Source organism: Salminus brasiliensis, chromosome 3, assembly GCF_030463535.1.
Source record: "Salminus brasiliensis chromosome 3, fSalBra1.hap2, whole genome shotgun sequence".
Classification (NCBI taxonomy): domain Eukaryota; kingdom Metazoa; phylum Chordata; class Actinopteri; order Characiformes; family Bryconidae; genus Salminus; species Salminus brasiliensis.
The window spans coordinates 47,029,332-47,041,607 of record NC_132880.1 but is presented as its reverse complement, the minus strand read 5'-3'; the positions used below and the strand labels follow the sequence as shown (position 1 = coordinate 47,041,607).

Below are 12,276 nucleotides of genomic sequence, written 5' to 3'. Positions count from 1 at the left end.
TGTCATGATCATATATATATATGATTTTGGAAGAAACAATGGATAAGCAGGTGTCCCAATACATTTGTCCAAAATCAAAATGTTACTCCATTAAAAGTGGAGCCAAAACATACTTAGGTGCAAGTCTAAAGGCATTTGTCTGATAGAATGAATTAATTATAAGATCATATATATATATATATATATATATATATATATATATATATATATATATATATATATATATATATATTCCCCCCTCAGATGATCTTTTGTCTAATATTTAGCAGAGAGTTTCTTACAGGGGACCCTCTTGATTCTCAATATTTAGTATTCTTTCTGTATATTCGGTTTATGTATGGATATTTAGTATATTTAAATATATAATTATATAATTGAATATTTAGTTCTGTTTATTGCATCTTCACGAATGTTTCACATGCAAATAACAAATAAACCTAAACCTTTCTCTCACAATAAAATAGGGAACGTAGGTATACGGAACTCAGTCGGTACAGGCAGGGTTTCAGCACGGACGCTTCTTGATGTGGAGCAGTATGTCTGTGGAGGAGGACTTCTGATATTTAGACAAATTCTGTAAAAGATTAAAAAAATAAACCTTTAAAACACGTTTTAAAATGAAGTTCAGATCTCAGTCTTGCATAAAGATGCGGTTTAAAACGGTTAGAAATGCGTCCTACGTTTGAAAAGGGTGAGATCTGCAGTGAGTACAGGTTCACGTCAATATTCGTGTTTTTAGGAAAAATAATTTCTTAAAAATGACTCGTAAAAATTAAATACCCACACTTATTTTAAATAAATGTATATAAGTGATATCATTTTATAATAACAGTTTATTTAAGCGTTATTTAGGCAAAAAAAATATGTTGATAGTTATCAATATTAGCTATATAATCATTAGCAGATGCTTCAGTTTCAACTACTAACCATGTATTTACTGACTTATCATTTTTTATATTTTTCAGCAAAGAAAAAAACTTGTTATTAATGTTTTGATAGTTATTTGATACGCCATGGTTGTAGCTCTTAATTATTTTCAATGGCTTGTATGGACATATTTAAATACTTAAATATTTTAGGTCATATATTATTAAATGTTTCTGTATTCAAAGTAATATCTAATTCATTTTAGTATTTAAAGTATAATTATATAATATAACACCATGTGTCAAACTTTCTTCGAACCTTAAACTTCCTCTCCAGCAGATCATGGCTTGCATTTGGAGAGACGTGGAGACAGTGCTGCCAGCCACCAAGCCAGAGTTCCCCCTCCTGTTCAGTGAAGTAGTTGGCCCAAGTGTTCTGGTCCTGTTAGAACTGAGCAGAGAGCAGCTGTACAGCTCCTTAGATCCCCCTGCCTGTGTTGACAACGCCCAGGTCATCATAGACTACTCCTGGGAGAAGCTCAACACAGGAACCTGGAGAGATGTGGATAAGGAGTGGAGGAGGGTTTACTCCTATGGCTGTCTGTTTAAGGCTGTTGGGATGTGCCACGGAGAGCCAGCTCAAGCTACGGTCCAAGAGGCCATAAAGACATGTGATCTGGGTTTGCTGATGGGCGCCTCCATCCTGGACAATATCCTGCAGAGACTTGTGGCCGTGTTGAAAAAGAAGATGCAGCTTCCCAGGAATGTGGAGGAGCGTGACCAACCCTGTCTGAAGGTGAACCCATACCCTTGCTGGTTAAGCAGCTGAGCTCTTATTATTTTTACTTTAATGGTTGACCATCATGATGAACTTGACCAGGCTGGTCATTCTGGTGGGCCACTGGAGTCAGGCTGGTCATGCTGTTCAATCAGCTCAGGACCAGCTTTGTCTCATAGCTGGTTTCTGATGGTCCAAGCTGGACTTAGGTGGTCAAGGTGTTTAAAAAGCTGGTCATCCAGGCAGAAACATACCCAATGCTGGTAAGACGACTGGTTAAACTGGTTAACTAGCTTAGCTCTGAACCAGTATAGGGTATGTTTGCATATTAGTTTGTTTGATGGTTTAGCTGGTTGATTAGCATGACCAGCTTGACGAAGATAGTCATACTGGTTGACCAGTTGGTCATGCAGGTAGACCAGCCAAACCAGGCCTTCACAATTCCAGTCTTGTAAGGCCAGTCTCCAGCCAAGTCTAGTAGGTGCCCTACTCAGACACACCCACTTTGCCTGGAAAATTACTGATGGCTTGAATCAGGAGACTTTGCAGGAGGCTGGCCCTCCAGGCTTGGAATTGTGCACCCCTGAGCTGAACCATGCCCCATGCTGGTCAAGGGCTAAGCTCATCAACCAGCTTAACCAGTCTGAGCTGGCCAGGCCGGTGTTTCAGCAGGGTAGTGATTCGGCTGTATCGGTTAAGGAAAACAATTGAATCGACTCTCTGATCACAGCAAAATTCTCAGGCTCTTTTCAGTTGTAAAGCATGTATTGGCACATTGTTTTGTTTTTGGCTGGATGATCAACTACTATATAATTAATGACAGACACATATTTTCAGCAAATATATTAATCATTTTGAATCATACAAAAAAATAGATATTTTTTGGTAAAATAATAGAAACATAAAATAATATTAAAATAATATTTATAATAACAGACCTTGTTTAAGCATTATCTAATAGTTTGTTAATGACTTAACAGTTATATAATTGTTACATAAGAATTAGGAAATACTTCCATTTCAGTTATATATTTATATTATATCAATAAAATTTAAGTCTTACCATTTCTATTATTTTTAATTATTATTATTATACTCATAATTACTGTAGTTTTGGATAAAACTATTAAAATACTTTTATTCATAGTTTATTCATGTATTATTATTGACTTTATATAACTCTATATGAAGTTACTCATGTTAACGTGTGTAAATTTTAATTGGAATGGAATAATTTATTTATGCATATGTAATAACTGTATAATAACCTAATTAAAGACAGGCAGTAAACTGTTAATAATTGGTAAGTTGTTATTTATTAAGGCTTGTTATTATAAAGTGTTACCCAGGGGTCTGATGATGGATGAATGATGTCCTTAAGACTTATAATGAGGAAAAAATCAGTGTGATGTTATTAGTTCACTTCCCACCAACGCAAAAACCTCATACCATGCCAAAATCTTTTTTTTTTTTTGTACAAATTTATAAAATGATTCTATGTTCTGTTACTGTCAGTCTGAAATGTAGCTTACCGCCGCAGACTTCTACCTGCTGTGTCTACAGAAACTCAAGAAGGATCGCACGCCAGAGCCCAGAATCGATGCTGCTGTGTCCGTACCGAGGGTAAAGTGTCCGGCTCTGGAAACGTTCCGATCGGGATTTCTGGAGCCTCAGAAGCCGGTCATACTAGAGGGGATAATTGACCACTGGCCTGCATTTAGAGAGCATCCATGGAGGTACTGTTCCACTTAGATTAAGAACACCTTGCCGTATTTCACCACTTTTTTTTTTAGGAGTTTAACTGTCCTGAAATGGTCCATCTGTCCTTGCCTGCTTGTGCTCCCTCTGCAAGCATAGACTACCTGCGTGCAGTGGCAGGCTGCCGGACTGTTCCCGTTGAGCTGGGATCTAGGTACACTGATGAAGAGTGGTCACAGAAGCTCATTACCGTGAACGAGTTCATTGACCGCTACATTATAGACAAAGTAAGATTTAGATCTTTCATATTTGCTGTAATTGTGGTTATACTATACACTGCTGTGCAGACCTTCTAAGTTTGGGTATTATTTAGAGTTCTCCTCATATCAACACCTGGTTTGATGGTAAATCAGGGCTTAATGATGGTAAATCAGGTGAGCTGCTGCTGCTGCTGCTGATGATGATGATGCTGATGATGGAGTTGGACACATCCTCCACGCTGTGCTGGCTGTACTGGGAGTAGGGCGTCCAGGAGAAACCTAGAGGAACCGAGCTCTGTTCTTCAGACTAACTAAGACAAGATCTCACTACTTTCTTCTTTTTACTGGATTTCTGTTCTGATGAGATCTGGAGCTTCTACTGTAAATGTCATGTCATTACTGTACAATGCCAGTCAGGCTGCTTCTGAACTTGTGTAATTTTGTGTTTACAGGGGGAAGGTGGTATGGGATATTTGGCTCAGCACCAGTTATTTGATCAGGTACTGTTCAGTTCTGCTGTGTTCTTCAATTCGGTCATAGTGATATAGGACAATGCTGGCTCAGTTGGAGTGCTGGGTTACTGATCACAGGGTGGAAGGTTGGGTACTCAGGCTCTTAAGCAAGGGCCCTTACCTCCCCTGATCCAGGGGTGCTGGAGCATGGCTGACCCTGTAATCTGACGCCAGCTTTCCTTGTACTGTAAAGACACATTTATACATCATAAATCTAGTGGATAACACCACTACCTGCCAGTGAGCTACCACACCATGTGGGAGACTGGGGTTTGAGTCCCGGTCTGGGTGACTATGGTGTGCTACACTAATAAGAGCCCTTGGGCAAGACTCCTAACACTACATTGGTCCACCTCTGTAATATGAGTGACCTTGTAAGTCGCTCTGGATAAGAGTTGCCATAAATGTAAATGTAACAAAAACAAATTGGATTGAATCCATGCAGATGATTTAGAATCGCTGTGGTCTGCTCCGTTTTTTTCTGTAAGTGTGTTCTTCAGAAAGCACTAAAGCACTGAGGAACCGTCTTCCTGACAAAGCCAAGCTCGCTTAGGGTTATAAAAAGTAACACAGCAGTTTTCATTCTTCCAGGTGCCGGAGCTGAAAGAAGACATCCGTATCCCTGACTACTGTTGTCTAGGAGAGGGAGACGAGGATGACATTACGATTAATGCATGGTTTGGGCCAGACGGGACTGTCTCTCCTCTTCATCAGGATCCGCAGCAAAACTTTCTAGCTCAGGTGAGACGGTGGTGACAGAAGCAGACTTGGAGAGAGCTTTGGCAGGTGTTGTGTAGTGTAGTGTAGTGTAGTGTGTTCTCCTATGATCACCTGACTTCTTTCCTTGAACAACAGGTAGTCGGGAGGAAATACATCCGCCTGTACAGTCCAGAGCAGACGGAATGTCTGTATCCGCATCCGTCTCAGCTCCTGCACAACACCAGTCAGGTACCAGATGTCGGTCCTCTACCACTAATAGTTCTTGAATCAGTGTTGCCAACTCCTCAGTAAGGAAAGTAGCTATTGGCTGCCCTTACAGTCGCTAAATGACATCATCTCCTAATTTGCATAATCGCCTAAATATGTTAGAACTACAAATGAACTAATAATTTTCACGTTAATTGCATAAATCAGTTTTGTCCCGTGTTGTTAAATGAATGCAGTGATTGATTTTCATGTCACTCTGAAGACGCGTTTATATTTACATCCCGTTCTGTAAATAGGGGGCGGGGTCAGCGGCGGCTTTGGGCATGCACAGTTTATTTGCAGTGTGGATGTGGAGCAGTGTGGGTCTGCTCTGACTGTGAGACCGAGCACCAGGAGTGTTGTGGGACGCGGCTCGCAGCCGCACCCACTCTGAGCACCTCAGAGTCTCAAATTAGTCTTTTTTTTTTTCCTTTTTTTTTTTATTAGTTATTAGAGCGAAGTTGGCAACACTGTCTTCCATAGCTTTCAGCACACTGCACCAGTCATAATGTGCTCAGCTTATCGTGGAAGCACATGCTCCTTATCCACCTCATTTTCACTAAACAGTGTGAGGCCATGTTTTGCTTACTTTGTGCTAGACTTTCCAGAGTCTGATGGAGAACAACCACAGTGACAATAAGCATACAAGACATGCAGTGTGCCTCCAGGAACAGCGTCAAGAAACACTGCTCTAAATAATGTTAAGTAGCACTTGGGTTAGCACAGCTCGCCACTTTGTGGTCCTTCTTTTTTTTTTTTTTTTTTTTTAAATACGATATTATCATAAACCATCAAAAACTCAATAGCCGGAAATTCTAACACGAAGGAGGGAGAAAGAAACTCTTGACAGTGAGCATGGTTTTTAGTAGGGATGCACTGATCTGGCTTTTAGTTTCAATACAAATACCGATACATAAACTTTGCATATTGGACGATATGCGATACAGATCCGATACCACTGTTGAATTAATAAACGTATACCTCACTATGTGGGAGAGACTTAAGGCATCAGAATTTGACACGAACAGTAATCAATCTTATTTTTAAATATTTTCAGTACTTCATAATAAAATCTAGCAGCTGAACCTGAGAATAAATAAGTAACTTGGTCAAAAATACAAGCAGTAATCAAACATTGCAAACATGTAAACATTTAGTTCAGTCTCACACCAACCAATTAAAGTGAAAGGATCGGTTCCATGGATCGGCCTAATTATCCGATACCCGATCCAGCTAATTTTGTTCATATCGGGACCGATATCCGATCCTAATATCGGATTGGTGCATCTCTAGTTATTAGCCACCTCCAGCTGGTACCTTCACAGCAAATTCATAACTCTGGATGGTCTTCACTGTTAACGCTACAAATGAAACTGTCAGTACTGAGGAGGACAATAATGATGGTGGTGATGATGATGATGATGATGATGGTCTGGTCTGCCCTGTTCAGGTTGATGTGGAGAATCCAGATATGGTGCAGTTCCCAGACTTTGTGAAAGCCTCTTATCAGGAGTGTGTGCTGCAGCCTGGAGACGTCCTGTTCATTCCCAAGCAGCACTGGCATTATGTGCGCTCCTTAGAGCTCAGCTTCTCTGTTAGCTTTTGGTGGTCTTGACAATGTGCTTCTACAAACAGTCCAGTGTTCAGCTGTGGATTGATAAATATTGGAAGTGCCAACTTTGATGATCTCTTCTGGAGTGTTTTTTCCTTCAGACAGTTTTGCAGTTTGCATCAAAGCCAAAAACTATTTCGAGTTTTTTTTAAACCATACAAAAATGGCATCATCCTGTAAAACTCATGTAAAATTGAAAAGTAAACTTTTACAAAATAAAGAAGAAATAACTGTATGCTAAAATTAAACAAAACTCAGTGCTCTAACAGTAACATTCACCTTGATCAGTGTTTTTTCATTTAGGTGAGAGCAGGCTGGGTGACAATAAACCAGGTCAGAGTGCCAGAGCGCAAAATTGGAAATACTATTGGCACCGTACCTGAGAGCTGCAGCGTTGCATTTTACACGTCTTACCATCTACATCAAAGTAGTTAACATTTGATGCCGCATTGAAATGTTGGATAGAATGGTAATTAACTGGGTAGGGTCTATACTTTGATGGAGGCAGACTGAAAATACACCAATGAACCCTTATTGGTTGTGTGTGTGTATATAATTATAGTTATTTATATATAAAATTATACATACATACATACACACACATATATATATATATATATATAACACACAATTTTATTTATTTATTTATTTATTTTTACACCGGTAGATCGGTAGATGAGCAATATGGCATAATGACTTTGCTGACTGGTCGTAGGTTTTAGGCTCCTAATAGCTATAAACCAGTAGGCTGACCTTTCTGAATTAGTATTTCCCACCAGTCAAATTAGAGAGGCTGCTTTCACAAAGAAGGGCCAGCTGTGCTGCTCTCATCCATAGCGTTAGAAAACCAACAGTTCTCACAGCATATTTTTCATGTCATGCCTTGCCTCTTGCAAGCGCTGTGAAAAATTCTCTATTTTACTCCGGAGAATATCCAGACTTGATTTTCTAGATTTCATATGTGGGAATGACTCACATTACCTCATCCAATAATAGAAGATATCAAACAACACTTTTGAAAACTGACCTTTTTACTTTGAAGTTTTCTCAATCACTGATACAAAAAACAATAAAAATATATAAATTACTGTAGAAAAGTAAATAAAAAAAAAATGTACTTCTGGTCTATTGGAGGTGGAGGTCAGGGAGAACTTTAAAAGTATGTTAACCTTCCACACGATATTCCAATTGTCTCTGCATTACCTTTCACTTCAAGCATCTCCCGCTGCTGAATCACATGACCTCATTTAAATGATTTTATATATCAAAATAAACAAAGCTAATCCTGACGTTTCTGTATAAGGCTGCTGGCTCTTTCTGTACAATAAATTTCGGTGTATTCTAAGAACATTTCTTGATGTTTCATCACTCCCAGAGTCTGATTGCAAGGTTGTAGCCTGTAGCTAAATACCTCAACACTAAGACCTTCTAGAGCGGCGTGTGGAAGAAGTGGAAGGTGTGGGAGCAGGCGCTGCAGAAGAAGACTGGCTTTGTGAGCCCTCTGACTGGGACTGACGAATTTCTGAGGAGGGAGGAAAAAAACATGAGAACACAATTTCATAATGCATGTTTTCATGGCCTTGTACTGAATGCTACCGCCGCTGTAGCTCACAAATAATCAAGCTGGTGCAACTGTAATACACACATGTTGACCCTAGGCTCATTTTTGAGCTTCAATTTTCAGACCTATTATTTAGTAACCACCATGAAGTACTAGGTATGTATTACAACACATTTCAAATAGTACCAACTACTACGAATCACGAAGCATTCACTATTGAATCATTCAGCATTCACTATTGAATCATTCAGCATTCACTATTGAATCATTCAGCATCCACTACTGAATCATTCAGCATCCACTACTGAATCATTCAGCATCCACTATTGTGATTGAACTTATGATGAACTTTTGTTGTTTGAGAGTTGAAGGGGTTAATGTTCCTTACCTGGAATCTCATGAGCCCAAAAGTCATTGCATGAAGGGCAGTGAGGGTCATTGCGTCCTTTAAAATATCTGGCAACACAAGGCAGGTGCATCTTGATGCCACAGGCTGGGTTTTCACAGATTTGGCTCTAAAGACAGGAAGACATTTACATTTACAAAGGCATTTGTCTGAATTACATAGGAATCATGTTACACAGGTAGGAAAAGGTAGAGTTGGGTGTCTTGCCCAAGGACTTGCGTATTAGTGTACTTGCCTGGCTATTGAACTGATCTCCTAGTCTGGCACACAGTCTGTGTTGTTACCCAAAACACTAAACGATAATAATCTGTATTCTGTAGTCTGTACTGTCATTATAACTGTAGTCATTTTCACAGGTGACGTGAAAGCAGGGCCTGTGCCAATGGGGCACTGGAGGGGGTATTTTCCCCCATCTACCACTGGGTCAGAACCTCTCCAAGGGCAAGTGGTCCTCTAACCACTCTAGATATGCTGAACCACCACTTTTTTTCGCAAATCATTTTGGAGCATTTGTATTAGTCCATTTATCAATTTTGAGACAATGTGAAGAACAACTGCAAGATTAAATTTATGTCAAAAGGTGAAAAATGGCAAAACATGGAGATACAAGGTTGTCAGAAGGATCCCATGACCAAAACAAAGCAGTACAGAGGTACAGGACGTGTGCACAGGTAAGATTAAGGTGATTAAGGGCTTTTGTAGATGAAGCTCAGCTCTTAGAGAGGCCCTTATTACCTGGATGGCGACGTTCTGGCAAACATGGCACACTTTGATGAGGTCTTGGTAAATCAAGCGCATGTACTGCTCCATCTCGATGATGCAGCGAGTGCTCAGGGTGTAAACACCTTGTTTCTAGGAAAAAGGTAGAAAGAGATATAGGAGACAAATACACTATATGGACAAGGACATTGGATGATCACCACCCCACCTCACCCCAACTCATCCCAAAAGTATTGAATGGAGCACCACTATCATTCCAGAGAACACAGTTCTTCCACTGCTCCACAGATCAATGCTGGGGGGGCTTTATACCCCTGTAGCCCACGCCTGGTATAAGGCAGCATGGTGCCAATAGGTTCATGTTGATCTGCTCTGGATAGTCCTATTCGAGGGATCAATTACTGGACATAACAGGTTGTTGTCCATTGTTCTGGGCTCCTTTCAGATTCTTTCCAAGCTGTAAGGCACAGTTTTGTATTTAGAGCAAATATCCCCACACTCATAATAATAAAGCTTCTACGAAATGTTCTTTGAACAATGCCATAAACCAGGAGTGGGCAATTCCAGTCCTGGGGGGCAGATTCCTGCATAGTTTTGTGCTTTTCCACACCTGATTTACCTCACCTGTTAATTACCAGGTTTGGTATCTGTTAGAACAGGGAAATCAAACTGTGCTGGACCCCGGCCCCCTTGCCCACCCCTGCCATAGAGGAAGCATTATTATTATTATTATTATTATTATTATTATCTATTTAGACGAGCGTCCAGGCTTTTTCTGTCCTGCACTGAAGTGGTGGAATGAACTTCCCCTGGGTGTCCGAACAGCAGAGTCCAACACTCGCTGTCCTCAAACCCAGACTGAAGACCCTCCTCTTCCCAAAGTACTTGGGTGAATAGCAGAGTGGTCACCTTACTGACTGGTGTTTAGTAGAGTCTAAGATTAGAGGATCTTTGTATTATTAGTCTATTCAAACTAGCTGAGGTTTTTCTTGGGTAAATAGCAAAGCACTTTTGTAAGTCGCTCTGGAGAAGAGCGTCTGCTGAATGCCTTAAATGTAAATGTAAATGTTCTCTACTCATTGAAAGGTTCTTGAAAGGTTTTTCAAACGGTTCTGTGTGGAACCAAAGTGGTGGTGGTTCTAGGACACTGCTTAGAGAACCATTTGTAGCACCTTTATGTACATATACCTTTATTAACATGAGCATCTTCCTCCATACAACAGCCTTGCAAAATTGACAGCTTCAGGCACAGTAAGTACGCCACTGAAATATCTCGACATGGTTTGGAGGGAAACTCTTAAGTGCCTGATTCCACAAAACAGTCTTGCAAATGTTTACACAAGAATATCATCAGCTAACATCATCTGCATGTTAAAAACATAATTTAAAAAGAAAGAAATCTATACCTCATTTAACCATTTGTCCTGAACAAACTTATTCAGCACAAGCTCGGTCTCTTTCTTCTTCAATTTCTTTGTCTGGAGACTGTCGGCACAATTCAGGACATCGGTGGAGGAGGCAGCACCATTCTCTGAATCTACAATGAGATCCATCTATAGAAAAAAAAAGGGGGGGGGGGGACAGATCATATGAAAAAGAACTTGTGCATTAGTGAGGGCGTGTTTAATCTGAGGGTGTACTCACACTAGGCCCGGTTGATTTGTACTGTGTCCCCTTCCCTCCCCACTCCCACGTTGGCCTGCGCTTACATTATACTTAACGGTCCTGGCTCGAGCACGCTTACGTTATCAAGATGCAGGCTTTTGTGTTGGGGAAAAGGGTCGCTAGTCTGTTTTTCGCCTGCCTGATTTAGTATGCTCATGCACCAAGAGACACCCTGTACAAATCCTGAAAACTGTGTTGCCTGAAAATCTCTGATAATGTGATCTGAATGATGCCAGAATATTTTGTTATTAAATTAAAATGTTAATAATTTCACAATGTAAAATATTCTAATTAATTAATTCATTGAATTAATTAATTAATAAATTCTAATTTCTTCTGAATAAATAAATTTTACTTAACTGCTGCTAAAACGTCCACAATTTTAAAGACGCTGCCTTTTGTTCAAAATGCATGTTCAAACCATCAGACCTTTTCTTCAGTCTATTTATTAATAATAATACAACTACTAACAACAGCACTGCTGCTATTACTCCTCCTCCTCCTCCTCCTCCTAATATTATTATTATTATTATTATTATTATAATTATTGTCACTTTTTGTGCTTCTGCAATTTTGGGAACCTCTATGCATATACTTTTATTTATACACTATAAGTACATTGTTGCATATGACACTTTACTTCTGATGTCAGGGACCTCTATATCTATTTATAAACAAACACTTAAACTCTTACATTCCTACAAATGAGTAAATTTCCATTTCTATGCTTCGTGTTATTTAATGTTTATTTGATACAAGAAGATTTTACAGAGGCAGCATCACTAACGTCATGCTCGGGTCCTGTGCTCAGGCAGTTACCAAACACACTTGATGCATACCGTGCCCGGGTCCATCTCTTCGAGCAGGCCAGGGCACTGATCAGTGTATCAGTACAGAGTATCAACTAGAGTGAGTGCACCATAAAGGCTTGTAAGATATATATAATATAATATTTCATTCCTTAATCTGCTGATTTAACAGAATATCAGTCAACAAGCAAAAGCTATGCAGAAAAGGATTTACCGTTTTCCTGAATAGTTCCAACTCGTTATCAGCATAATCAGAGGACATTCTTGTTATGTCCGTTTCAGCTGTGTTCACCTGAAGGGAAAAATCCAGAGCATCAGGCATCTATTAAAGCTGACACACACAGCTCAACTAAACAACACTACATTACACTACTCACCAAGGCGTAGTACTGTACTCCATCCTCTTCTGACATGCCCTTCCTG

General features: G+C 39.8%; 2 protein-coding genes across 8 annotated transcripts in view; one reads left to right on the top strand and one right to left on the bottom strand.

Moving 5' to 3' along the window:
• The first annotated feature begins 535 nt into the window (after positions 1-535).
• kdm8 (lysine (K)-specific demethylase 8) lies at positions 536-8,040 on the top strand. Of its 7 annotated transcripts, none has more exons than XM_072676411.1 (8): positions 536-691; positions 1,207-1,662; positions 3,208-3,380; positions 3,497-3,629; positions 4,055-4,102; positions 4,706-4,855; positions 4,970-5,062; positions 6,531-8,040. In XM_072676411.1, exons 2-8 carry the CDS (start codon positions 1,210-1,212, stop codon positions 6,693-6,695), a joined length of 1,215 nt encoding a protein of 404 aa, XP_072532512.1. In that variant the 5' UTR covers positions 536-691; positions 1,207-1,209; the 3' UTR covers positions 6,696-8,040. The 7 variants fall into 7 exon arrangements, with proteins under 7 accessions (XP_072532512.1, XP_072532511.1, XP_072532510.1 ...); XM_072676410.1 differs by having other exon boundaries at positions 1,204-1,662; XM_072676409.1 differs by having other exon boundaries at positions 536-703.
• The window catches only part of nsmce1 (NSE1 homolog, SMC5-SMC6 complex component), an 8,907-nt gene continuing 3,962 nt past the window's right edge, over positions 7,332-12,276 (bottom strand). The window contains exons 3-8 of the mRNA XM_072676416.1: positions 12,231-12,276; positions 12,068-12,145; positions 10,786-10,932; positions 9,395-9,511; positions 8,642-8,768; positions 7,332-8,214 (exon numbers count right to left, since the gene is read on the bottom strand). The exon at positions 12,231-12,276 is cut by the window's right edge and continues 76 nt beyond it. Of these exons, the coding sequence (XP_072532517.1) occupies positions 8,111-8,214; positions 8,642-8,768; positions 9,395-9,511; positions 10,786-10,932; positions 12,068-12,145; positions 12,231-12,276 (619 nt within the window). The 3' untranslated portion in view covers positions 7,332-8,110. The remainder of the gene's footprint in view (positions 8,215-8,641; positions 8,769-9,394; positions 9,512-10,785; positions 10,933-12,067; positions 12,146-12,230) is intronic.

Coding starts and splice junctions, on each gene's coding strand:
- kdm8 (XM_072676411.1), top strand. CDS start 1,210: ATGGCTTGCATTTGGAGAGACGTGGAGACAGTGCTGCCAGCCACCAAG. Junction 3,630..4,054: donor ACCGCTACATTATAGACAAA/GTAAGATTTAGA, acceptor TTGTGTTTACAG/GGGGAAGGTGGTATGGGATA. Junction 5,063..6,530: donor TCCTGCACAACACCAGTCAG/GTACCAGATGTC, acceptor TGCCCTGTTCAG/GTTGATGTGGAGAATCCAGA.